The sequence below is a fragment of the Scatophagus argus genome, chromosome 11, assembly GCF_020382885.2.
Source record: "Scatophagus argus isolate fScaArg1 chromosome 11, fScaArg1.pri, whole genome shotgun sequence".
Lineage (NCBI taxonomy): Eukaryota > Metazoa > Chordata > Actinopteri > Scatophagidae > Scatophagus > Scatophagus argus.
In genome coordinates, this window is record NC_058503.1 from 6,922,217 (window position 1) to 6,950,205 (window position 27,989).

General features: G+C 39.6%; 1 protein-coding gene across 7 annotated transcripts in view; it reads left to right on the plus strand.

The window, feature by feature from the left end:
* nalcn (sodium leak channel, non-selective) overlaps positions 1–27,989 on the plus strand; it is a 61,483-nt gene that overhangs the window by 25,118 nt on the left and 8,376 nt on the right. For all 7 annotated transcript variants that reach the window (XR_006844731.1, XM_046404478.1, XM_046404482.1 and 4 more), the window contains 20 exons: positions 714–881; positions 3,956–4,147; positions 6,011–6,148; positions 6,654–6,728; positions 20,368–20,504; positions 21,160–21,301; positions 21,537–21,610; positions 22,744–22,845; positions 22,939–23,008; positions 23,171–23,262; positions 23,398–23,520; positions 23,823–23,879; positions 24,405–24,525; positions 24,621–24,752; positions 25,507–25,674; positions 26,366–26,470; positions 27,024–27,130; positions 27,223–27,343; positions 27,453–27,551; positions 27,670–27,763. Coding sequence is in view for 6 of the 7 variants with exons in the window: in XM_046404478.1 (XP_046260434.1) it covers positions 714–881; positions 3,956–4,147; positions 6,011–6,148; positions 6,654–6,728; positions 20,368–20,504; positions 21,160–21,301; positions 21,537–21,610; positions 22,744–22,845; positions 22,939–23,008; positions 23,171–23,262; positions 23,398–23,520; positions 23,823–23,879; positions 24,405–24,525; positions 24,621–24,752; positions 25,507–25,674; positions 26,366–26,470; positions 27,024–27,130; positions 27,223–27,343; positions 27,453–27,551; positions 27,670–27,763 (2,317 nt within the window). In the remaining variant the exon portion in view is untranslated. The remainder of the gene's footprint in view (positions 1–713; positions 882–3,955; positions 4,148–6,010; positions 6,149–6,653; positions 6,729–20,367; positions 20,505–21,159; positions 21,302–21,536; positions 21,611–22,743; positions 22,846–22,938; positions 23,009–23,170; positions 23,263–23,397; positions 23,521–23,822; positions 23,880–24,404; positions 24,526–24,620; positions 24,753–25,506; positions 25,675–26,365; positions 26,471–27,023; positions 27,131–27,222; positions 27,344–27,452; positions 27,552–27,669; positions 27,764–27,989) is intronic.

Sequence of the window (27,989 nt, forward strand, 5' to 3'; positions counted from 1 at the left end):
CATACTGCCATCGATCTGCAGATTTGCTCCAATCTGTGTGAAGGCTGTGAAGGGAAAATAGGAAATGGAGGCACTGGGTTTTGAGTTAAATGGAGCAGTGCATGTTTTATTGGTGAGGTGTCAATTTTATTCTCTCTTTCTTACCGTATTTCTGCTGAAGACGAGCTAGAGGCATTCAGATCCTGTACTTAAAAAGGGGTCCTCCAACGATTTAATATTGCTCTTATAATCAGACTAAGGAGGACTAGCAAAAGACAGATGAGGTAAGATGGCTCCAAAAACAAAGTCCTGCATTTCCCATAATGCAATATGATGTCTAATGCAAGCTTTCTCTTAAAAGATTTGTGAAGTTCATTCCCAAACCAAGATTTGGCTCTGAGATGTGTTTATTATTAGCAATAGTATTATCAACAAAAGTTATTTAAATTAAAAATCAATCAATCAATCTTTATTCATATTATTAATCATTATATTAGGAAGAGTGTTATGTCTTTAAACATATTGATTTTTTTTTCATTAACATGTAAATTTCATTTAAGTGTTATAGCCGGTTGAGTGTCCTCATTCTCATAATCTGTAAGTAACAAATAACTAAAATTGTAAAATAAATGTAGTACTGTTTGTTTCCCTCTTGTACAGCAGAAGACTAAAAAATCAGAAACTGGACTTATGAAGTAAACTAGAATATTGCTGTTGTCTGCACTCCACCTCAGGTTGCCTTTACTGTGCTATTTGACCTGGAGGCTCTGCTGAAAATCTGGTGTTTGGGCTTCACTGGCTACATCAGCTCCTCCCTTCACAAATTTGAATCCCTGTTGGTAATGGGCACCACCTTGCACATCTACCCTGACCTTTACCACTCTCAGTTCACCTACTTTCAGGTACGGATACACACATACACATTTTTACAATACACAGTCACATAAATGTCTGCTTCAATAAACATTAATACATTTCTTTGCATTCTTAATATGAAACGGAATCATCCACACTTCAGATAAAATTGCAGAACAGAAGCTGTGAATTATTTTGTGACATCTCTTTTCTATGTGTTAATGAGTACATATCAGTCACTTCACTCTTCTGTTTTGAAAACCTCTCCTCTATTCATTTAAAATGCTTTTAAAGTGCTGTCACCAGAAATGTCGAACAGAGATTCAGTTAAGTTGATTTTAGAATTAAACTGGAGCGAATTTCAGTCATGACACATTTTGGATACATTAACAATTGATGTATTCAGAGAAGAGAATCATTCTAAGGTGGTTTTATTTAAAGATGTTTAGCATAAATCTGAGCCTGTATGTGCAGTGTTCACTTTCTGAATATGAGGCAGAGAGCGGAGAAAGTCTTGATCATTCTGTGGGTGGGAGTAATAATATGTGACCTCACTGGAGATATATCTAGTTGTAGTGGTCTATAGTATAAAGTCTGTGTTCTTCCATGTGTTTGCACGTCCGTGTTCAAAGTGTGAGTTTTCCATTTTCTTCTTCCATTTTTTTTTTTTTTTTTTGTTTCCCCAGTTCTCGGGGCAGTACATGAATTAGCAGTGAATATTATGACCCATGTGGCAATAGCACCTTGTAGCATTATCATCCATGAACAGAGCATTCAATGATGCAACCCTGTGACCTTGCTGTAGGTCACATAATGAAACCAATGAAAAGCTCTGAGGATGATCCGATGGGAAAGGGCTTCTTGATGGTTCTTTAATGAACCTTGACCGTGCAAGCTGCCCTGATCCTGTGTGACTCTCTCAACAGCTCTCTACACATGTGCAGTGCTTAGACTAAAGCAAAAACATGCGCTGTATGCTGTGTTCCATAAAAAATGATGGTTGGCTTGATGTTCTTTTTTTTATTTTGTTTTTTGCATTGTTTTTAAAGCGACCTTCCACCCCAGAACCAAAAAACTAAACTAAGCAGCATTGCATTCATGAGCTGACATAGGACTTTGAGGAAGAAAAATGTGATGGCAGTTTTTATGAACAGTACTGTGAATTAAATTGGAAAAATGTACACTTTAAGCTGTCAGCAGACAGCTGTCTTATGGTCTGCATGTCATATTTACAAGCTAAATCTTTTATTTCAGCAGAAACAATGGTCACAAACAAGGGTTATCCCTTGCTATTAACACTTTTTGTACTGCCGAAATTACAGTTTGAATTTTTTTCATCATGTGAACCCTTCATTTCTCTGTCATATTAGTTATCTGCTGGCTAATGAGCAAAACAACTATGACTTAAGAGCTTTTCCTTTCCAAGTAGATCCCACTTTAGACAGGTGACATTTAATCACAACTGATTAACCTTAAGGCTCCTTGCTAGAATCATGTGTGCTGGTTTTAGAAGAAGGGACTTGGCTACATAATCAATGATTGGTTCAGAGTTTTATTTAATTTTATCCAACCAAGGAGTGTTTCATTGCTAAAGGCTAGACTTACTAATTGTCTTTCAGTCTGGACCAAATGTCACATGCTTTATAGCCCTACTTTCAGCTTTGAAGCACACACGCACGCGCACACACACTCAGTACACTTGGCATAATGATTTTTAATCAGCCAATGGAACCCACCTCTACACTTCCTCTCTGTGCGTACAGAATGGCAATGACTTCTGTAGCACCATGATTTAACAGTTGAGTCAATTCATTCATTCAGAAAGGCAGGACATTGTATCATTTTTTGGACATTTCTGGTGGGGATGCACTGATCCGATTCAATATGGGTTTAAAATGCTGGATGGGATATCTGTGACAGTGACAATGTGACCTGTTATGCAATTCAATTTTATGTTAAGTATTGCTTTGTCTTGCAAGAGGCTGGAGCCAGAAGCACACACAGGCAACACAGCCAGTTTTTAGGACTGTTCATTGCTCATCCCTGTCTGCATTTTAGGAGTTGAGATTTGTTTTTTCTTTTGAAAAAATCCAATTTATTTCTTTCAGAGAGATTGCAAGTACGAAATGATATTAAATAGTGTATTTTTTGTTTTTTGTTGTTGTTGTTATTCTGTTTCTTATTTTATGTGAACAATAATCCAAATATTAATATCAATATTACATATTGTATGAAACAATGTATTTATAAATTTGAAACTAAAAGGATCAGTATCATGATTCTGTATTGACTCACAGCCCTATACTTGGTGTCATGTCAGGAGAAATGCTATCAGTTTCTATGGTGTTCGGTGATGAGAGCCGTGCAGATTTTCTTTTGCTAAGATTTACAGTTGTCAGAAGAAGGTTTTATCCCCATATTCTGTTCTTTATTCTAAGCTGTGTTGGTCCCAGGTTTGGGCCATAAAGAAAGCCTTGTATCTTCAGTGAACTTACCTTTGTATGGTTTGTTCTCAGCCTCAGTGCTTGCATCAGCTGTAAAATTTATAGTGGTCTTCATGGTCTGTGTGAAGAGGAAGGTAGTGTCTTCCCATCCCATCTGTCATCATGCTGTGAGTGTTATTGCTGTATTTGTTTACTGTAGGTTCCCTTTTAGACCAGCATTCCCAGTTTTTTTTTTTTTTTTTTTTTATTCCTTTCTATATCTGGGGAATGGAAGAAAGATCTTTGGCCAGGGGTATCACAGTGCAGAGCTCGATCAATAGCCACTCTCTGCATCCCTGATCAAAGCCTGACCAAGATGCATTACCTTTTGGGAGTTGTTGTCAACACAAGCAATTTAGGGACTAAGTCTGTTGACAAGTACAGTATCGCTGCACCTTTACCAGTGGGTCATGATCAATGCTTGCTTTTTTTTTTTTTTTTTAAATCAATATGTATTCAATGTGCTACTATGTTGTTGGCTTTTATACTTCTGATGTTTATTGTAAATCATCTTTAAAATTCCACCTTTCTCTTCTTTTGATGTTGATTTTAAAACTACTATTCCAAAGACTAGAAATAACACACAAATAGCATGCTTACTGTGGAGATGTATGTTTTTATTTTTTATTTTTTTTCAGGTGCTACGCGTGGTGCGACTGATTAAGATTTCCCCAGCTCTGGAGGACTTTGTGTATAAGATATTTGGACCAGGTAAAAAACTAGGCAGCCTGGTGGTGTTCACAGCCAGTCTGCTCATCGTCATGTCAGCCATCAGCCTGCAGATGTTCTGCTTTGTGGAGGAGCTGGACCGCTTCACCACATTCCCCAGGGTAAGGAACTTGCTTGCTTAAATTTTTGTTATTAAAAAACACAAGTGGTATAACTTAAGAAAACCTTGATTATTTCTTAGATACATTTGTATGCATGCTTTTATGTAAATTGTGCAAAACTGAATCATCACTTTTAAATAAAGTCATTCTGAGTCACATACTTAAGCACAAATAGCAGATTTTGGAAATGCGTCATCAGGAGTCAAAATAAATTCTGTTCCACTCAGCTTTTGCTCAGCATGATGGACTTACTGTAATTAGCTTCTCTGTGTTGATAGCAGGAAAGAACATGTAAAGAAATCACCAGATATGACCACCGTCCTGCATTTTATTATGCAAGACTTCCTGTGAATGACTGGTCATATACCCACAAATGTTACTGTATTTGTATTTATAAGTATTTAAATTTTTTGTTTATTTATTTTGGAGTGCAGCTCAATCAGTCAGGATTAAGATCGTAATTTTAGTGGGCTTATAACACCAGTTATTTCATTGAAGCCACATGATTTTGGATTTATGGTAAATCTGTAACATTTCTGTAACAGGAAATATTGAAATGAAATGAACTTACATTATCCCAAGCGTTGACAGCAACACTGAGAGAATCCCAAAGAAATCTGCACTTTCGTTGGAAGTAGTGGTATGTTTCATTTGGTCACCTGTTGCTATCACTTCCAGGAGAGAGTGAGAGAGTGAGGAAAGAATTCAGAGAATGCAACTAAATGTAATGTAAATAAAACTTTAAATCCTTTTAATATAACATTACCTCATCCGTCTAACATTTCTGCCTGGGTCACGTCAGGTAGATTTTTATCTGCACTCATGGCCCTTTCACATTGAAGATGACAGCACTTGGGGTCCCACATGGTGCTTCAGGTCATCATACTACTAACCCTGTGCATATAACATAATGTTCAAATAAATTATTCTCACGGAAATGCAAAATGTGACTAAAATTAAAAAACAGAGGTAGTATATGAAATGCACTCATATAAATTCATATGAGCAGTTTCGGAAGGGCACCACAGCCAGTAAGGGAGGCTTGCAGATGTTGATGATGATGGGTCGACAGATGTGGTACCTTCTTTGATTTCAGAGTGCTCATGAACTTTGTTCTCTCATTAGCTATATCTCTCCATCCTCACTTTTTTTCTCTCCTCCAACATTTCACTGATCCTAGACACAGTCGGTAGCTTGTAAACAGATGCCACTTGTATACTGTGTTACCCTTCCCTCTCACATTTTCTCTAGTCGTCTCCATATTGCTTGTGCCTCACACACCCCCATGTATGCACACAGACACGTGCACACATCATAGTTAATGATGTTTGGCTGCCTCCCCTTTGGGCAGACCTGTTGCTGGGTTTATCCTTATCTGCAGTGACTAGGACATGGGAGGGAGTGGGAGGGGCTGGGAGGGACGGGGCTCCTGTCTGGAGGTGAGATACTAAGAAGGAAGCGCAGACGTGCCATTTGACTCCAGGGGCCACGGTGTTGCAGCTGGCTGTTCCCATACACCTTCATCTGACCTCTACCAAGTAGATGAGAGGGCAGCAGAAAAGAGTAGAAAAAGAATGGCTGTCTCCTCTCATCCTCTCTGCTTTCCCTGGCTTATATTTCCAAATCTCACCAGCTAGAAAGAGATGGTCAGAAGGGGATATGTGCATCAGCTGTGTGATATTTGCAGTCCTGTAAAAAAAGCATATTTCAAATGTCAGATCTTTCCATTTCTCTGTTGTGTAATTTCCCCTGTGTCTCAATCTTTCTCTCCCCCTGTTCACAGCTTTCACTTATGTATTCAGTTGCCCTGTGTAGCCTTTCGCCTCTCTCACTGTCTCTTATTCTGTGCTTTACCCCATGTAGGCCTTCATGTCCATGTTCCAGATCCTAACCCAGGAGGGCTGGGTAGATGTCATGGACCAGACTCTGGTGGCTGTAGGTCATATGTGGGCTCCGGTAGTAGCCATTTACTTCATCCTCTACCATCTGTTCGCTACTCTGGTGAGGACCTTGCTGTGCTGTTGCAAATGTACAAGTCAAATAAGTTATAGAGTTTAATTGTTTAGGTTGAGGTGGCCTTTAGTTTGTTCTAAATTTGCTGCACTGTTATACTCAACTCATATTCTGTTGTGTTGATCAGTAAATCAGGTGGAGGACAATAAGTGGCAAAGGGATACGTGACTTGTTTTCCTAATGCATTCATTTAGGGCCCCTGCCCCTTTAGTGTTCTCTCAAGTGGTACATCTAATCACAGTTAATCAGACTTGCAGGCGTAAGAACTGCTGACATTTCAGTGTTTGGCTTTTTTATATGGGGAGCCATCAGACAGCACAGAAAGTCTCTGGATGACTCACACTTCACCCCAGACAGACAGGATGTCTTCCAAAAGAGAACAAGCTACAAATGCAATTACTAAGCGGACTTTGTACTGTTGAAAAGTTATATTTTTTGTGATAGTGATAATGACATAAAGATATTTGAATATCATGCACTTCTTGCATTTTAGATTCTGCTCAGTCTTTTTGTGGCTGTGATCCTGGACAATCTGGAGTTGGATGAAGACCTAAAGAAGCTCAAACAGGTAGGATGTTCATGTAAATTATGCTTAGAGGCTAAACAAATTCAGGACTGAAAATCAGAAAGGATCAAGAACTATCAAAACGATTAACTGTTCAACAATCATCTGTGTACATGAACACTGTTGCTCTCAAGCTATTTTGGCCTTCCAATACTACAGTGAGCAATGCTAAAACTGTGACATGGTAGTGGCAGACTAAGCCACTGAGGCAGCTTGATCAAAATATTTGCATTCCATCCTGGTCACGTTTGGTGCCTTGAAGTGATTAACTTCCAATGAATGAGTTCCATTTGAGTTGTTTCAATATGTTGCAGTGAACAGTAGTTTCTTTTCATCTTGTATTGTACTCATCTTTTATTTGTAGTCTTTTAGATGTCTAACATTTTTCAGATGGCTGATTGGTATAAATTGCTAACCAACTCTGTTTCTAATGTTTGGTGGTTTTAATGTACAAAAAATATATCAAACTGCTCATTCTGATCATGGACTCTGCCACTGTTCATGAAAAACATGTAACCAGGTTGACAATTGTCTTTCTTGTCAATTCCTGATTTGAACTGCTAATTGGTTTGCCTGCTTGTCTTGCCATTCCTGCTTGTTGTTTGCTGCTACACTTTACTTAAAAGTTGAGCAGTTTTTGTTGCTGCCTTGGGAAGAGTGACAGGGTTGTATTATGTTACCACATGTGAGCAGGGCTCTGCGTATTTTCATCTTTTTTGGGATCTCTTCCCTGGAGATTTGAGTAAGTGGGCAGTTAACTTTAAAAAAGCAAAACCCTGTTGTGTGAAAAAGCTGGCACTCACACTAACAAGGCCTTGGTGCTATTCATTACTCAGTGGCTGAACTTTCATAAGCAGGTTCTGTCATCAGATGCAAATGAAAAGCAATTGCAGATGAACTTTTGAAGGGAAATTGAGTGGTCATAGACAAAGGAATACCTACATTTAAAGCCAATTAAAATCAGTTCCTGTTTCTGTTTGTAGTTTTACAATATCTTTGAATACATTAATTAATCTGCTCATTGATAGAGGCTTGGACACACACACACACACACACACACACACACACATGTCCACATAAACGATATGCACTGTGTGCACACATATCCGGCTGGCAGGTCTCAGCTTGCCTGGGCAGGTTATTTCCCACCCACAGCTGAGTGATTAGGCGCAGTGACTGTAAAATTGCCTATTTTACAGGTGCTTCAATCATGGATATGGAGACTGGCTATAAATAGACCATAGATGGTGATCAACCTCCCACAAGAGAAGGCTTCTGCAAACATTTGGCAAAGGCCCAATGACATGGGCAACCTTTCTATAAGAAATACACACGTAGGCTATGAGGGATGAGAGGCCAATTACAGTGTATGTGATGAATCATTTTTGCCTGCTGTTTGATGAATGACTTCATTGAGTTGGTACTGTAATGTGTGTTATTTGTCTTGAATGTGACTGGAGTTCATGGCAAGCTCTTAGCAAACAAAATAATAAACATTTAACTACTTTTTATTTGTTTATTTATTTATTTTCTGCTCAAAAACGATTTTGTTTCAGCGAGTGTTGTTGGTATGGAATGGATATGGAAAAGCCATGGGTGTATTCTCTTCCCTGTTACATTTTTAATCCTTTCTTCTTCACAGCTGGCTGAACACACAGACAGTTGCTGTGTTCAAATTAATTGGAAACAATGGAACAACAAATTGAAGCCAAATAAAATTCAACGAGCGTGTTAATGCAAATGATAGAATATTGTGTTGGTGTTATTTGAAGTCAAATAAGGGTTGACGTGTGTGTTTTTGGTGGAAAGCGGAGTTGACAATACAAGGTTGTTGGTGGAATAATTACCAGTACTTACTGGCTAATGTGTTGGACTGAGCTAACCAGTTGCATTTGCTGTCATACTGACTGTTGAATTTGTAACTGCTGTGGAGAAAACGTTTCTGAAAGTAGATGGTGATAGTGTATCGTGTCCAAACATCCCACTCCCCTTCATGGTCCACGTGTGTCAGACATATCAGTTGGAAAACCAATCAAACATGTCAGCTCCCCTTAGACGCCATTGTATTTTGCTTGTACCGATGAAAGGCTTCAGGCATACAGGACGTGTGTGGTTGCATGTGTGCCTGCTATGTGTGTACATGTCACATTGGAAATGATAATTCACATATGCAGCCATGCTTTGTGTGATAAGGCCCACCTGCACAGCACAATTATGCTCGAAGATAGTGAACCATTCAAATTATTTTTTTATATGTCAGCAAGTCACTGTCAGTGTCATGTTCTAGATGGCCTCCATTATATTCCTGTTATACATTACCTTTTTAAATTTTATTTTAGCCTTAGTTGCTTAGTGAAAATTGTAGTCGTTTTAAAGTCACATTTTTGTCTTTTTTGTTTTGTTTTTTTGCCAAGATTTTAGTGCTCAGTTTATGTTAGTGTTTTAGTCATCATTTTGTCTGAAATGATTTTCAAGATGTTTTACTGCAGTAATTTTAAATAATGAAGCCATATCCAATTTGCATACATTTTGGCCAGAAAGTAATAAGCTTGGTCAGTGGATTTCTTCACCTTCCAGTTATTTGGCTGGAGAGTCAAAAAGTTCATTTTGGACACTGCTCTGTACTATGTGAAATGTGTCCCAGTAATACAGTTAGTACAGAAGAATTTACATTGAATTTTTAAGAAAAATAATGATATGTTACTGTGTGAGCTTCAGGTCACTGTCTGAGCTTCAAATCATGTGTATTAATATAAATTTTAGGTTGCACCACCCAGACCCACTTGAGGTGTCTTTTTTTTGTTTTCTGAATATACAGAGCACTCCATCCTCACTGGAAACAGTACAGTCTTTTTTTCAATTTGAATATTACAGAAATGTGTCCTTGTCTTTCTTTCCTCCTGACAGACCTGTGGTGGAGATGAAGTTCCTCATCAGAGCGGTTTCATCCAGCTTTTTAAGCTAGTTAGAAATTATTGGAACACTCTGACAAGGTTAGGTTGTTCACATTGGCCTTACTGGCAGTCAGTCTTTAAGATAAGCTTGTCTGGCAAAACGGGAGTCTCGATATCCCATAGTGAGACATTGAAACGAATGCTGTGAAAGAGAACTTCTCTGAGTAGCACTCGTGAGGTGTCTCACCAGGCTACCCTCATTGGGGTGAGGCGAGAAGAGGTGTGCTTGTTTAGAATGACGGTGATGCTGCGTTCTGACGCATATATACGGTACCTTAGAGGCCAAACACTGGTTGTCATCATGTCGTCATCAGGGTTGGTTTACGTTTCTGCCTGTGACTCCATGCACATGAGCAACCTTTCCTCAAATGCTGCCCTAGCCAAGTGTGTGTGTGTTTGTGAAGCAGCAGCACTACTGTGTCTCCCTATGCTGCTGATTTGATAATGACATCATCAATAAGGGATGTAGCTAAAAACATCTGTCATTGTTTGTGCGTTGATTGCGGCCCAGCTTTTCAGGGGAACGACTAGCATCTGTCAACCTCGTCAGACCATTTGTCTTGATTTGTTTATTTCATCTGAAAGTCAAAGCTAGAAAAGATTGCACAAAGCACAGAGGTTCGTGGGTAGTCATACTCTGATCAAGCAGATCAGTGTTAGCTCGTCATGCTGTGATAGGTTGCTTTAATGTGGTGTGACGTGAGCTGTGAAACAGTTCTTGATCTGCGCTTTATAATCACAGCCTGAGAACAGGAATTAAAGTTATTTGCTTTCAATTCATACACAAACTCATGTAAACACAGGTGCATGTGCATACACACTCATGTGCACGCACACTGATTTGTCTGTGTGTGCACCGGTTGCATGCTCCACTCATCGCTGCTGATAATGCATTTATTGTGTGAAATTAGGTTAGAAATTTTTAATGGAATTAAGTATGGGACAGGAGAAAGGTACACAGCAGGGGAAAGGAGAAGTGAAAGGAGGAAGTACACACCCCACCCCCACATACACACATGCACACAAAAACCGGTGCATTTTCGTTCATAGCTGATGTGAAACTTGGGGCTAACAGTGCTGACTGCTCATGAAATATCATAAATCATAAAACCTTTGTGTCGTACAGCAGAAACTGCCTGATTTTTCTAATTCTGTCAAACTGAATGCATTTTCATTAAGTTTAAGCATGAATATTTGGTCACAGGCAGTCAGCCCCTCAAACAGATGAAATGCAGGAGTTGGTCTCAAAACAGAGTCTGAAATATGTCATGCCACAGGATTTTGTCCTCTATGTGAAAGTACAGTGTAGTAATTAAAACCTTCCATGATAATTCTTGCTAGCATATGTCTGTATATCATAAAGTAAGTCATAATGATGTCATGGCTCGTGGATTTAGCACAGCCAGGTATGTGTTTGGGTGATTTTCAAGTAAAATTACATTAAAGTGTCATATCTGGAATACGTTTTTTGTCTTTTTATGTGTATATATATATATATATATATATATATATATATATATATATATTTTCATGGAATTTTTTTTCTTCACCGGTATTCATAAACATGTCTTGGCTAAGACAGGTGAAGACCGGAAGTGAGTCATGTATGTTAGGCAGCAACTTAAAGAAACCATTAATGAATTCTCATAGGTTGACATTTTGTCTCTTTACTTATTTCCCTTCATTCCTTCAGGATAAATGCAGGCAATGGTTTTGATTGCTTTTTCTTTTTTCTTTCTTTTTTTCTTTTTTTGTATCAACTTGCCACGCAATTACCGTTGACAGTGACACGCTGAAACTGAGAAAGACAACAAGAATGGGTCAATAGCTGCATGTGATTTGAAAGACAAGTTTGTCTTCAACAGCCCATTATTGGGCTTCCTACCTCTATGATCTCACAGGTTGGTGGGCTTTGTGTTAGGAGAGACTGATCTCCCATCTCTATCCAACAAATCATTTCTGCCCACAGAGAGATGTCTGCATTACCAAAGCGAGGGGCAGGGAAAGGGGAAACTGTTTAGCCTGCGCTGGTAGATATCAACCCAGTAGACGAAGGTGTTTACCCCTAAGGGCAGAGATGATAATGATAATGTGTGTTTGTGCATGTGTCTCTGAGTGTGTATGGGTATGAATTGTCAGTGGTGATAAATCTGTGTTTGTGCTTTTGCATACACGCTTTTTTTTTTTTTGCATTTCTTTGTGTGTTTGTGTAAAAGTGTCTAGCAATATAGTGTCTGGCAATCAGAGTGGTCCTCAGGCCAGGTAGATGAGTCATGAGGAGCACATTTGGGAAATTGTGCAAGTAAAAGCAGCTAAGCAGTGAGTGAAAAAAGCTAAAAGCATAGCGACCTTGCTTTCATCTGTTGTTAGTTTAGACAAAACCAACATTTTAACCCTTTGCGCATTGAGGTTTTCGGCCTCTTATACTGTCTTTTGACATTTTCTGTTTCTCTCTTTCAAAGTCTGCCAGATCCTTATGAGCAGAAAAGAGGTGGTGTTCAGCTGTGTGAGGACATGTGTGCTCTGTGGGCACAGTAATGGTTTTCTTTCTATTGACTATTTGTCCTTTATGTAACCAAAATGAGGAACTGTGTGATAACATCTCAATGTTTGTGTTTTTTTTGTCACTTTTAAGTTTTGCTGTTTGTCATGACCAGAAAATAGAACTACAGTTTATTTTTGAAAGTATGATCCAGTGGTTTTGTGCTCACTCCATTTTTGGATTAGAGTTTGATTGATAAATAGTTTGGGCCAGTATATTATCCAGTGTTAGGTTACTGCAGATAGTGCAGATATCAACATGGGTCAAATGATGTCGCTGCATCTCAGGTTTTACGGTACCCAGGCTCTAATCATGATTATGATTGAATATAAACAAGTCAGTGCATTTTTTCCTCCAATACTAGAATGACAATGGGTGCATGCTCGAATACATTAGCTGGAATTTGTCTTCTTTATCGGGACCTCAAGGATAAAAATCAACCTTAATGCTATATATTGGCCAACATATCATTATTATATTATCATTATTATTTTTTCAACTTTTAAATGCCAAAATCTGTACCTGTATCTTTCTCAAAAATTCAGTGTCAGTTGGGCTATATTTTAGTGAGAAGGAAAGATGAACCAATCAAAGCAGAACAATTTAAAAAATTTAATTCATTGGAGGACACCCTGGTACAAATGTATTCTTTTCATTTCCTGGCTTAGCCATGCTCCTTGTAATTTCTAATGGTGTCGTGATCAAATCCATTATACTGTTCATGTGTGTACCCAGTAGCCTCTGGCCTTTGTTATTTTAGAGCCAGACCCACAATGGCCTTCAGAAAGGATTTCCTCTGCACACACTCGAGGATAATTGTGGTAAATATTAGATTCCCAGATTATCTGACCACGTGAGATTCAGTTAAAAGCTGCAGAAATGATAAGGCTGGCTGTTCTGCTTCATAGCTTGTACCAAGCATATTGCTATGTAGTGCAGGGCCTCCACATGGAAAATTTGAATCATGAATTGTTGTTGTGTGTGTTAAAAACTGTCTCTCTTTGTACCATTGAGGTCTATATGGGCATCAGTTGTACTATGATCAATGATGATGAATAGCTATTCTTTCAGATCCCCGGGGTATAATCAGTTTATCAGACATGGTTTGGAAGGAGGGCTCACTACCAGATGAACATCCTTAAAGAAACACTGTGGGAAGCTCCACAGTCCACAGACAGAGGGTGTGATGTGACACAGAGGTAATCAGATTGCTGCCCCCAGTGCATCAGGCCTGTCAAAGTTAGCGTGTAGAGAAGCATGCCAGTGACAGCGTGTGGTCGTCAGTGGAGTTGCGTTTATCTTCTTGTTCCATATTTGTCCGTTGAACAGAGTACAATCTGGCATTGGCTGTGAGAGATCAAACAGGAGTAGAAGGAGGTGAGTGAGTGACATGGAGTGAGCAAAGAGGTGGAGGAGGAGATGAACACACAGGAGGGGAGCAAGAGGAAGGAGAGCAGACAGAGAGGATGTTTACTGTGGGTATAAATTAGGTACAGGATAAGTAGTCATTGTTCCACAGCTATGTCAGAACGTACCATGTCACTGTGGCATCTTCTCTGCTCCAAAAACCACAAGAAGGCACTCAGCATTGAGTGTACATTTTGTTAAGGCGAATTTAGTTTGATCAAATTCTTCATGGTGTGATTATGTCATGACTTCACACCAAGGATTTCATTATTTATGAATTAAACTAAAAGCTTGTCCTCCATTTGCGTGATTTAATGCACCAAGGACTTATTTGGGGATTTAGTGCAGGAGAAGAAAGGCCAGAAAGAGAGAGGGTGTAGAGAAGAGAGGAACATACTCCTTTGAGAATCCCAGTACAATGTGTTCTTATCTTTTGAATGTCACCTTCAGCTTTCCATTGGAAAGCACTCCAGGCCCTGTGCCTCTGTCATGTTCAAAGACTAGCATGAAGACACGAACACTAGCACACAGTCACGATATTACCTGTGTAAGAAATTTTGCTGAAAAATGTAAAATGTAATTAAATTATTTGTTTTGTAAATTTACACTTACACAAATCACAAATTTATTTTGATTGGATTGTTTTGACTAAACTGACCCATTAGTAAAACATTCCTGCAAATCAAAAATGAACATAGAGGTGTGGACCCAAGTCACATGACTGAGTCGCATTTTTGATGATATTAGACTTGACTTTGGGACTTGGGATTTTCACCTTTTTTTTTTTTTTTTTTTTTTTTTTTTTTTAGATTTTTGATTTTTGGACTTCATGGTGCATTCAAGTGCACCTCAACAAAAAAAACTAATTGCAGTATGAAAACATACAGGTCGAAAATTACAAAGATGCGCAACATCCAACTTGTTTTAACATTTGAAGTGGCACAAAAAATGGTAAATCAAGTCTCTGTTGTTATTAAAATGGAATTACATTCAGTGAAGAGTTCATTAGGACTGTTTAGCAGTTGAAAATCAGTTTGGAGTTTGGGACTTGACCCGACTTGAGACTAGTCAAACTTGACTTGAGACTGGACTCTGGACTTCAAAACACTGACATGGTCCCACCTCTGATTTAGAAATCATTTAAAGTCACCTGGACTACATTTTGCTCTTAGATTTTGTGATTTTAGTTTTTGTTTAAATTATTGATTGAACAATTACAACTTAGGTACAAGGCCCAGTTAAATGTTGTGACAATGTTGTGACAAGGTCCATTTTATAGCAAATATTCACATAGAAGTGACATGTATGGACCAAGTCAATGAAGATGTGTACCTCAAGTCATATTATACTATGAACTCTATTACAATTTTTTCGTCAATGCTTAGAACATTAATAATATTTTCTGACACAAAGCATTTTAAAACAATGACAAATAAAAACAACACAATCCCTTATTTTTAAGATTACTTTATTAAGCCTTTTTGAAACATTTATTGAGTGTATAGTATATAAGACAAGTGGGGAAAATGGGGTAAGAAAGGGGGGAGGGGCCAACTAGGTATGTTGCGGTCAATGCACATGGCATGTGCCTTGACCACCAGGTTAAAGGTACACAGAAGAGTGGATATTGGATATTAAGGCAATGGTATTAATGGTATCTGCAGTTGTTTTGTGTGTTAGCTATTAGAGGTTTACAGGCAGCTTCACCACATGGCTCATTACCCATCTAATGAGAAGAGAGGGTGACCCTGCTAACACACTCTCAGTTCTTCCCACCCTTGGGTATTACAGCTGGACTGGGCCAAGGCCTGAGGAACCCAAGACCATGACGAAATTGTGGAAATATGTTAGTATGTGTGACAGGGACCACACATTTGACCACACAGTATACCTTTTTAATCTATTTTTACTCTGGTGTGTTAATACTTATCAGAACAATTACCTTTCTGACTGATGGATTACATATAAAACAAGGCTGTGTTGCAGTTATACAAAAGTGTGCAGGTCTATAATCACACATACACACACTCTGACACATACACAGCTGTTGTCTGGTGTTATTGGTGAATAACGTGCTCTGATGTCTGAATTGTAAAATGCAGATGACTGAACGTACATTCTCCACCAGGCGCTCAGTGAGTGTGTGGGCAGCAGCTTTGTAGGCGACTGTTTATCAGTTTCCTGTTGTTCCTCTGGCTATTTTCACAGATATTCATACTCATGCCTTCGAGGCATTTTCACAGGATTGACCAGAGATTTCAGATAAATTACACAGCTAAAACAAGGATTTACAGGCCTTTCAGAGTTAATAACTTGTGCTTTTTATGAAGGCTTATTCTAAAATGATCCAGTGACCAGAATACTGGACAGAAATGAAAGATTTTGGCTTATTGTTTGTACTGACATATCAGTGATTTCCAAGTTGCTTGGTAGTTGGAGGATCATTTGTTAAGGAGCTAAAGGTTAATATTCAACCTTTTGCTGCAGCAAAGCTGAAATAAAGCTGCCGTGACAGCTTGAGCATCTTGTATGTTCTTATATACTATATAGACAAAAATATTCAGACACACCTCTTTATGGGGCTGTTTTTCAGAAGCTGGGCTGGGCCCCTTACTTCCAGTGAAGGGAAACACTTCTATTCCAGCATGGCTGTGCACCAGTGCACAGAGCAAAGATTACTTTAGACATGGTTGGATGAGTTTGCCATGGAAGAACCACACAGACCCCTGACCTCAACACCATCCCACACCTTTGGGATCAACTGGAATGGAGATTGTGAGCCAGGCCTTTTAGTCCAACATCAGTGTCTGACCTCACAAATGCTCTACTGCATGAATGAGCAAATATTCCCGCAGAAGCAAAACACAATCTTGTAGAAAGCCTTCCCAGAAGAGTGGAAGCTGTTTTACCTGCAAAGCTGTCTATGTGTTTAGAACGCAATGTCATTAAAGTCCCTGTTGGTGTAATGGTGCCCCGATGCTTTGGTCTGTTGATAGTGTACTTAATCTATGGAGATATTAATAGTGATCACAGTAGTAAGTAGGGACATTCTGCTGGTGCTTTACTTATTTGTCCCTTCAAAAGAAGAGGGTTTTTTTTTCCCCAGCTGATTTTCGTACCATACTGTATTGTGCGATGCTGACTACTTTATTCTTTACACCCACAGAACTATGACTACGACTGAATTTGGTCTAATGCTAATGGTCAGCATTAGTTTTTCTTCATCTCCCAGCGTTGGTCAGGAAAGCTGTGGAAATCCCTTACAGAAAGCTCCCTGGCTCAGCCAAGCTTGAAATTGGCTTGAATGGAGGGGGAAGCGACGGCAGGTCACCTGAATGGGTCTCAAGGCAAAACACATTAGTCTCGGCTCCATTGTTACACCACAATACACTAAATCTCATCTGTGGCAAAGGAAGCAGTAGTTTTGATTTATCAACCATTCCCTGTGACATAAAGAGATATTTTCCATTACACATGCACAAGTGGATATGGTGCTTATCCTTCAACAACCTGGACATGCATGATTTTTTGGTTACTTTAGATCAGTGGATACAAGATGTAAAGACTTCACCTTGTAAAGTTGCTGTGGCAAACTCATTAGCAAAGTTGCCTGATCACAAAAACAGCAGATGTAACACAACTTTAGCTTTCATTTGTTTATGTCCACCTGGAAGATATGTGTAAGTATAGTACTCGCTCCCTTAGCTTTAATTTGGTCGCCACCAATGCTAAAAGACTGTCTGTCTGTCTTTTGTTGCTGGGAAGATAATAATAATTAGCTGAAAGATGATCTTTAAAGCAGAGAAGGATTGTGCAGTTGAGTGATAGTTCTCCGAGAGTTCATTACAACAAGCAATACCTTTCACATACAAATATACGCATAGAGGCAATTAAATTATTTACTGTAGATACAGAAATATTGATTATAGCCACATTAAGTATACTGGCAAAAATAAATAGTCCATGTGCATGTAAATGCATACATGGTTATGTTTTTCCTCTTCTGTTATACTGGAGCAGGTAAAGCCAATAATCAGTAGAGAATAGATTTTGCTGATAAGTGCTCTGTTCCTGAGCTCTTGCTTGTCCATTATTGATTCCATGTATTGACCAGCAAGAAGGCTGGTCAATACATACAGTTAATAGTGATCTATGGCAACTTATGAGAGCACCTACTCACCAGGTAAACCTTTTACTGAACAGCCTTACATAGCGTCAGTAATTAAGCAAACTGTATGTTTGGTAGTGTAGCTAACAAACAGTTGTTACGATGACCTCCCGGAAATTATTTGCTCTGTGGAGTCATAGTACTTCCCCAAGGAAAAGAATCTATTGGGAGTCCATTGTAGAGTGGATTTGTTTTCCCAACCATCCATCCATTTTCTATACCGCTTATCCGTCAGGGTCGCGGGGGAGCTGGAGCCTATCCCAGCTGACTACGGGCGAGAGGCGGGGTTCACCCTGGACTGGTCGCCAGTCAATCGCAGGGCCAACACACAAAGACAGACAACCACACACTCTCACACTCACACCTAGGGGCAATTTAGAGTAGCCAATTAACCTAATGTGCATGTTTTTGGTATTGTGGGAGGAAGCCGGAGTACCCGGAGAAAACCCACGCAGGCACAGGGAGAACATGCAAACTCCACATAGAAGGGCCCAGACCGGGATTCGAACCTGGAACCCTCTTGCTATGAGGCGACAGTGCTAACCACTGCACCACCGTGCCGCCCGTTTTCCCAACCAGTGTAAACTAAAATTAAATTCAGTACATCCTTGGCTTATTTATTTCCACAGGAGGTGGGGCCCAGACACAGCATATAAATAAATAAAGAGATAAATTGAAGTACATGAATTAGTGTGCATCATTCGCACTATACCAGTCTATTTATGAAAAAAAAAGATTTTAATAGCAGTTCTTTTGGTAATGCCTGTTCCTGTCATTGCAGCTTTCTTTTTCCTTTTAGAAAAGAAGCAAGAGGGGGAGATCAGTCAGGGAAGAGTGCAATGAAGAGAGACTGGGGCAGTCTTATATAAAGAAGTGTGGGTAGATGCTCACTTTGATGGAGAAGAACAGATTCTTTTTGAATGAGTTGAGAAAGGAACACAGTACAGCAACAAAGGACAATATGTGGCACAAAAAGTTTTGCTGTAATGGAATGCAGATAAGGTTATAGCGCCTCGGCTAAACTGTACATCTAGCTGAGTTGGCCCAATTGATTAGGACCTCTGGGAACACTATGGTCCATATTAATTCTACTCTCTGTGTGTACGTGTGTGCGTGGGCGCGAATGCTCGTTTGTGAATTTTTGTTTGTGTGTTTTGCTTGCTGGGAATTCAGCAACCAAACATACAGGTAGAATTTGAGATGACTGCAGCACTTTCTACAAGTTTCATCCAAGGAAACTGCAGTGCTCGAAAGAAGCTCATTGTTTCGCTCAACGCGTTTTTACTTTCAATTCAGTACTGCTGAAGCATATACAGTGTAAGAAGGAGTTTTGTGTATTGCCTTAAGCCATGTTATAGCTACAACCAATTTGTCTTTTTGGAATCATTCCTTAAGTTTTGTGTTATACTAATTTTTCCATAGATTTCCTTATGTCTGTGTCTCTCTTTCACTTGTTTTAGTCTCATGCTCATCCTCCCTCTGACTCTGCCTCTTTCCATCCCGTGTCTATTCTGGGAGTCAGAATATAGACAGAAAGCCTAGGCAAGCAAATGCTGGTGCATAATTCCGTCTTCACAGTATGCCACTCACCCACTCAGGGTAAAAAAGAAGCTCCCACATTTTAGTCTCCTAGAGAAAGAAAATAGATAGACAGATTTCCATTCCCTCCTTTGTCAGGTCCCTCCATCCCCCAGCTGTTATCCCTCAAATATGAAAGGCTCTTCCAGTCATTCGGGTGCTCGCAGTCGGACAAGCACAGAGAGAAAATACCAATACACACAAGCAGCGTGAAAGGATGTTTGCATTGGTAGACAGACAGAAGCATGACTGACAGAGAAACATTCACAAAGCCCAGTCAGTATGTTTCACAGCGGTTTCCTGCTCTGAAGGATAAGCTGCCATTCACCAATGCTCCAAATGGAGTTCACTTCCATACTTAATCAGCAATGCATCAGGGGTTATCTCAAGGCACCCAGACAGAGAATACCTGCAAGGGAATTTCAATCAGACTCCCCCATATGTAATTAAATTGGAATAATTGGTTTCATTCCTTTTGTCATATTTGCATTTAGCCAGCCTGCGCCACAGTGCTTAGGCCTGCACACATTCACAATATTCTGACTGTCACTACCTTTTCTTTTCTCCATTAACCACTCAAGAGTAATCTTTCCTTTTTCTTTTGTTGCCTTCTCCATTCTTTTCTAAAAGTAAGTGGAATCTCATCCTAAATGTTGTTGTCTGTACTGTATGTGGTGTGTGTTGTAGGTAAGTGTGTTGCTGCCATCATCAGGCAGAAACATAAAGCTGCACTCATAAGTCCTTGGTAAATCCTTTGCATTTCAGAGTTTTTTTCTTGCATTAGCAGGCTTAGTCTCATGCTTTTTCTCCATAAATACCAAGGGTAACAACAAAATCCTTAAAAATTTCCACACCCAAACACAAACTCTTTCCTTTTGTATCTTATTTTAATCCTCCTTTTCTTCATTTTCATCACATGGCTGACTTTTCCTTTTTGCTGTAACTTGTCATGCTCTTCGGTGCCTGAACTGCTTCTCTGTCTCCCTCTCATAGCTCAAGCAAAGTGAAGCCAATGCTGACACCAAAGAGAAGCTGCCCCTACGGCTCAGGATCTTTGAGAAGTTCCCCAATAGACCTCAGATGGTGAAGATCTCCAAACTCCCGTCTGATTTCACTGTGCCCAGGATCAGGTACACATGTCAAGTCATTTATTACAGACTATATCTCAGTAGACCTAAATGTTTGTTTTGCTGCTCAGAATCACATTGCAGTATCTCACAGTAGTATGTTCTCCAGCATTTTGAAAAACACAGTCAATCTAATCTATTAAGTAGTGATTTATTGCTTAAACAGCACCACAGCAAGCCATAGAAATGTAAAACCTTTAAATGTTGCCATCATATGGTACTGACAAACATGAAAAAAAGATTACAGAGTTCCCCTTATTGGATAGCAACCCATTATATTCTGCAGTTGGATCTTTTTGTGTCTCATACAGCAGGAGAGCAGTTTTCAGACGGAATTAAACTGTATCCAACACAGTGGATCTCGTAATCAATTTTATCATTTAGTTGCTGATTAGTGCACAGCTGGGTCCTTCACTCCCCTTGAAATCCCCCTCTGCAGTCCATCTGGCAGGCTTATGCAGCAAGAGATTCCCCTGACATATTTTACAGCTGAGTTTGCACCAAGAAGCTCTGGTGTTACAATAAAATTGCGCTTGTTTCTTCTACCCGTAAGGTTATGGATTTTTTCCAGTCGGAAACCATGCATTACAGTTCTTCGCATTTGTGTATGTCTGTGTGTGTGTGTGTGTGTGTGTGCGCCGTTTGTTGTGTACTCTAGGGAGAGTTTTATGAAGCAGTTCATTGATCGTCAGCAGCAGGACACCAGTTGTTTGTTCCGACGTCTCCCCTCCGCTTCATCCTCCTCCTGTGACCACTCCAAACGTTCAGCCATTGAAGACAACAAGTATATCGACCAAAAGGTACTTTCACACACTCATTCACTTACTCATTCACTCTCTTTCTCTCGTACATTTGTCCATTTTAATGGCTAAAGATAAACCACAACAATTAGAAGTAGAGCAACGTGAGCAAAATTGTCCCTAATGTTTGCAATTGTGTTTCTGATGGTGTTTTTTGTTGTTGTTTTTTTTGGACTGTGCACTAAATTTAATAAAGTGCCAACTAATGGATTTTCTCTGCTATGGGCTCTCTCAGCTTCGCAGGTCAATATTTAGTATCCGAGCTCGTAACCTCCTTGAAAAAGAAACCACTATCAATAAAATACTGCGGTAAGACACATCCACACTCCCCTGGCAAGCTTGCTTTTGTTGATTTGCAGGACAAAAGACATCTAAGGTTAAAGTTGAGCTGCATTTGGTTGAGTTGTGTTGTTGTTTTAACTGCATTTCAGTGACTCTGTTTCAATGTGGATTTAGTTTCGTTGAAATGCTATTGACACAATGTAACTGAGATGTCAAAGAAACAAGCTTCAAGCACAGTTCTAACCCACATTTGTAGTCATTTTTTAGCCTGCAACTTTAAACTGCTCACATTTCAGTTGTTGTTCCTGTTCTTTTGTTTTCATCATAAGATTTTGGATTGACACAATCCTTGGAGAACTCGGCTAGTTGTGTTTAGTATGCATCATCCGCAGTCAGGAAATACATGCCAGGCTTTGTGTGGGTGAAAGTAATAATGTGTGTGCATATTAGACGTAGCTGTGCGGTAACATCACTCTGGTATTGTTAATGCTTCTCACTCTCTGTCTCACACACACAGACCCTCTTCAGACTCATTTACTGTCGCGGTGAAGTAAATGGATAATTTGCTGTTCAGCATGGCAGAGCTGGCGCTAAGTGTAGATTAGCTCTCCGGCACCGTGTCCAATCTGGCTCGCTCTTCCTCCCCCCCTCGCTTATTCAGTCAGTCTGAAAGATAGACAGCATATCAGTAGTCATAACACGTTCTGTCTGGCCTGCTATCTTCCACACAAACGCACAATTAGGCTCACAGTCGCATCAACATAGGCAAACATACACACAGCATACACAGGCACTCATGCGTGCTTAGTGCCAATAAACAAGTAATCGCTTCAAGTCTCTGTAAATGATTAAAGTACACACACTGCTGGTGCCCACACTGTCATTAGCTATGTTCTGGTACATGACTCTGCTGTTAGCTAGAAGAGACAGGAATGCCCAGAGTGACACACACACACACACACACACCCACACACCAACACTGACTAATGGAATGACTGGAACCTGTTTCAAAATGACATTCTGGGTCCACCTTTATGCACTCAGAATGATGAACACCAGATACTGTATATTGTCAGCTGATGACCTTACGCTGTGATGTATTTTAATCATCTTTATACTGATCATGATTAAAGAAAAAAATATGTGTTTGTGTTTCTCAGGGCTTGTACTAGACAGCGTATGCTAAGTGGCTCCTTTGAAGGCCAGCCAGCCAAAGAGCGCTCCATACTCAGTGTCCAGCATCACATACGGCAAGAGCGCAGGTCTGACAGCACACACACACACTCAGTGGAATCTTGTGTTCCTGCTCTGTACTCTGTGATCTGTACTGTACACTGTACTCTTTGTATCTGCAGATCTCTGAGACATGGCTCCACTAGTCAGAGGATCAGCCGAGGGAAGTCGCTGGAGACGCTCACCCAGGATGTGAGCAGACTCACGCACACAAACGCTGACAAACATATTGCACTGTGTGCTTTTATGTTTGTAGAATGGCTGTTCTCACACGAGGCTTTAGTTTGTTTATATATTCTACCAGTATTCTTTAAAATATATCTTTTCCAACTTCATTGTCTTCTCTTTTCCCAGCATTCCAGTACAGTACGCTATCGTAACGCACAGAGAGAGGACAGTGAGATTAAGATGATCCAAGAGAAGAAAGAACAAGCCGAAATGAAAAGGTATTCATATATCCAGTCATTAACTATGTGCCTGTAAAGTAGGTTTCTGAGAGGACATTTTGTGTTGTAACATTCATCGTTGCTGTGTCATTAGTACCTATAGTAACTGGTGCCTGTGTTTCTTCTGCTGAGCAGAAAGGTCCAGGAGGAGGAGCTGAGAGAAAATCATCCTTACTTTGATAAGCCTCTCTTCATTGTGGGCCGGGAGCACCGCTTCAGAAATTTTTGCAGGATGATTGTTCGAGCTCGCTTCAATGCGTAAGATCAGTCTTATATGTGTGTGTAGTCTAAAGAAGTTTCTTTTGTCTGCCTGAAATCTGAATGGTCACAAATTAGTTTTTAACATTCAGTTATTGTACCATGACATCAGCAAACTGATGTGTGATTTGATGATTTATATACCAATGTTGTCCCAGTTTTTACAACTTTTAAGTTACAGCATATCAGTAGCCAGGGTGAATTTCTAATATCTGGAATGATTCTGATATTTCCAAAAGGCAGTTTTATTCTTTCTGTCAGAATGTTGAAAGTTAATTTTCTTTGCATCTATTCCAATCTAGATCCAAAACTGACCCCATAACGGGAGCAGTGAAGAACACCAAATATCACCAGCTGTAGTAAGTGTGATGAATTATTGATTCCTTCACTCTTTATTGATCTGTTCGTTCTACAGCAGTGGAAAACGTATCAATTATGTAGCCTAATTGCCTGCCTGTTGTGCATCCCCAAAACTGTGGTAAGGAATGAAAATTGTGAAGTGAAGAGCTGTGAAATAGATTTCACCCATTATGCAACCTTATTGTAATTCAGCCTAGCACAGTGTCTGATTATTAAAGTGAGAGGCAATCCTTTGTATCAGATACTCTTAGTGCTGGGGGGATTTTTACTGGCTGCCTGCTGTACAGCAGATTGGTCTACTCACACACGCACAGAAAGATGTATTCACTCTCACTTTCTGATACCTCTGCTCACATATTCTCCCTCTCTCTTTGTTTGCTCTCCTCTCACTCCTTTGAAATATCCCTGAATATTTGCTGGTTTGCAAACCAAGTAGCTTTCCTGACCTACTTGATTTGAGTTTCTCTATGTAAATTCTGACAGAAATAAAAAGTTTAACCATGTTAATGTGTGTGTCCCCGCAGTGACCTTCTGGGCCTTGTCACCTATTTGGACTGGGTTATGATTGTAGTAACCATCTGCTCCTGCATCTCCATGATGTTTGAATCACCCTTCACCCGTGTCATGCACGTCCCCATGCTGCAGGTATTAAAAGCAGGTGGATCGCTGGCTGAGTGAGCAGGCGAGCAGATGTGTGACTGTACAGATGCTGATGCTGACACCCCTTCCCTCCTTTTCAGATTGGGGAGTATGTGTTTGTGATCTTTATGAGCATCGAGCTCAACCTGAAGATCATGGCCGACGGTCTGTTCTTCACCCCAACAGCTGTCATCAGAGATTTTGGAGGAGTCATGGACATCTTCATCTATCTTGTGAGAAATGTCATACAATCTAAAGAGTGCTTAATTTAAACATAAATTATCATACTGAAAAGTCCTTGAGGGTAGACCAATCACATCTCATTTGTCTTATTTAAATAATAGCCAGTGACTATAAATAACTTTCAATTTCATTTCACATTTTATTGGCTTTCTGAAATAACTCAATTTCTTATGTGTATCTCATTTGCATGTTTAAAAGGGTCTTTTAGTTTTAATTTTTACAGCGTGAAGGAAGCTGAACTTCCAAATATGGTTTGTGGGCTGGTTGGGTCACAGAAGATACCAAAATTACATTTTGTTCATAAATATTACAGCAGAGAGTTGTGCTTATACTCATGAAGGTAATAAAATAATAGCATGAGGCTCCCTGTACCAAGACCGCATATGTTTATTCCACTCATGTCTGCAACAGTATCAATATTTATGCATAAAAATTAGTATGTAGCAGTGTAGTATATAGTTTTAGCTAACATAATTCATACTTTATCCTCATTATTTCTGTGCTTAAGTAACTAAAATACCCATAGCCTGTTTATTTTACTTTACTGAACCCTCATCTTTTGCTAAATGGTGTTGCAGTAGAAAATGTCCATCTGATTGTGATGAGGGAATGAGATCTTTACAAGTTTGCTGATGTTAATTAAATGGTGAAACTGTGACATAAACACACTGCAACTGTACCATGTGTAGAGTGCGTTTTTTTCCCTTGACCGTTCATCACCATACTGCTGTTGTTCTCCTGTAGGTGAGTCTCATCTTCCTGTGCTGGCTGCCTCATGACGTCCCTCCTGAGTCTGGGGCTCAACTGCTGATGATGCTGCGCTGCCTGCGTCCGCTCAGGATCTTCAAGCTGGTACCCCAGATGAGGAAGGTGGTGCGGGAGGTTCTCAAAGGATTCAAAGAGATTTTCCTGGTTGGTGGTTAGCTGTCTAGAGTTTCAGCTTTTATGTGGCAGAATAGTGTGACTATTTTTTAAAATCTACTAGCTTTTAAGTATTTAAGTTATTTTTTACATTAGATCTTGAGTTGAACTACTCTTTACATTTATTGATATATATTATTATATATATTATTATCACAGATAAGCACTCCAGGAATGTAAATGTGCATAAACATAACTCTGTCTCCTGTGTTTTCCTTACGTCACTACTCATCACATTAAGCTTAATTTGTTTGCAGTTAGGCAGATAGGGCCTGAATGTAACAGTTTGGAAAAAAAATGGTTACAGAGATTTGAGATGTGTGAAAAAATGTGATATGCTTTGGAAATAAAGGCTGGCAGTCATGATTTATAGTTCACAGATTATAAAATGCGAAAACCCAGCCAAGATTTGTGCATATTATTCACCTTTCTTGGATTGTGTTTTTGTTGTTATTACATTCTTGGCCATTTGTGGGCTCTGCTTACTACTTTCTTTGCCTAGAAAGAACTTTATTAGTTCCAGTTTGCAGTGGTTATTGATTCTTTCTGAGTCTGACTTGGATTTTCCCAGCTGAGGTCTCTACATCCTCAGCTGTCTGACATCCTTAGCTTACTCTGTAATCTCACAGCCTTGGATTATGTTCAGCTGTCTCCCTTAACCTCTTGATTGATTCTCCTGCAGGTTTCCATTCTGCTCCTCACACTAATGCTGGTGTTCGCGAGCTTCGGAGTTCAGCTGTTTGCCGGAAAGCTTGCAAAGTGCAACGACCCCCACATCCTTAAACGGGTACTGCAAGAAAAATGATCTCCTTGCTCACGCACCCCCTCCCATTGCACACTCCCTGCAGAGGAGCATGAGTACAAGGGGTTTCTCCAAATCAATTTTTCCTTTTAATCTGTTCTTAATTGCAGTCATTATGCTTCTTTCATCAAATTTATATCTGAGTTTTGTATTATACATAGAAATTGCTTTGCAGACATTTTCACAGTATAGTGCTCAAATACTGTAGGTCTTATAAAAAGAGTTCCAGTTCATTAAAACTCTGTCATTTTTGCTATTGTTCCTAATAATAATTACACCATTGTACTCACCAAGATAACTGCCGTAAACGGGGATACACTCATCATTATGCGGTAATATCACCCAATAACCCATTGTATATAACTGAGGAGAAATAGATTGTATTCGAAATGTTGGGACTCTTTAATTATTCAAGATAAGGAGTTCTTACTCCATACAAAGTAAACCACTTCACTACATTTTTTTTTCTGTTTTGCTTTCTGTTTTAATGCTTGCTTCGTTCTTCATGTTTTGCTGTAAACTGTGCTCTTGGTTGTAGGAGGATTGTCATGGTATCTTCCGAATAAATGTCAGCGTATCTAAAAACCTCAACCTGAAACTGAAGACTGGAGAGAAGAAACCTGGTTTCTGGGTACCAAGAGTCTGGTATATCTGCTTGTTTTTCTATTACACCTTAATTTAAGATTGTTTATTTTTCTACAGCCAGAGATTGATATATCCATTCTGTCCTTCCTCAGGGCCAACCCTCGTAATTTTAACTTTGACAACGTGGGAAATGCCATGTTGGCTCTGTTTGAGGTGCTATCACTCAAAGGCTGGGTGGAAGTCCGCGACGTCATTATCCACCGTGTTGGACCAGTACTGACAACCCTATCTTTCCTTTTTTTCTTCTAATAAGTCCTACATTCTAAGTCTAAGAATCTAGTCTAAGTCTGAGTCTAACAGTTAGGTGCCTCTGTGTTTGCAGATCCATGGCATATACATCCATGTCTTTGTGTTTCTGGGTTGCATGATTGGGCTCACTTTGTTTGTTGGTGTCGTCATTGCAAACTTCAATGAGAACAAGGTAAGAGCCACACATACAGATAAAATTTCGCACTTTTTCAAAATTATTTTTAGGGTTTTTTTTTCCCTGTGTGCACCTTATATGCAGCATTGAAATATGTCATGTCTTCCAACACCAGGGCACTGCTCTCCTAACAGTGGACCAGAGGAGATGGGAGGATCTGAAGAGTCGATTGAAAATAGCCCAGCCTCTCCACCTGCCCCCTCGCCCAGGTGCTCACACACAAACATATGCAACAAATTCTTTGGTGATAGAGTATCAACAATGAAATGTTGAAAGTCGGTTCTTTGCCTCATTTCCCGACTGATCATGTGGTGTAGACGATTAATCCATGTTTAATAGTCCTTGTTCTTCATTGAGGACTGATATCTGGAGGGTTTCATCATGTTACCCAAATGATAGCTAGCAGCAGTAATGGAAAAGCTAAATTGGAGGACA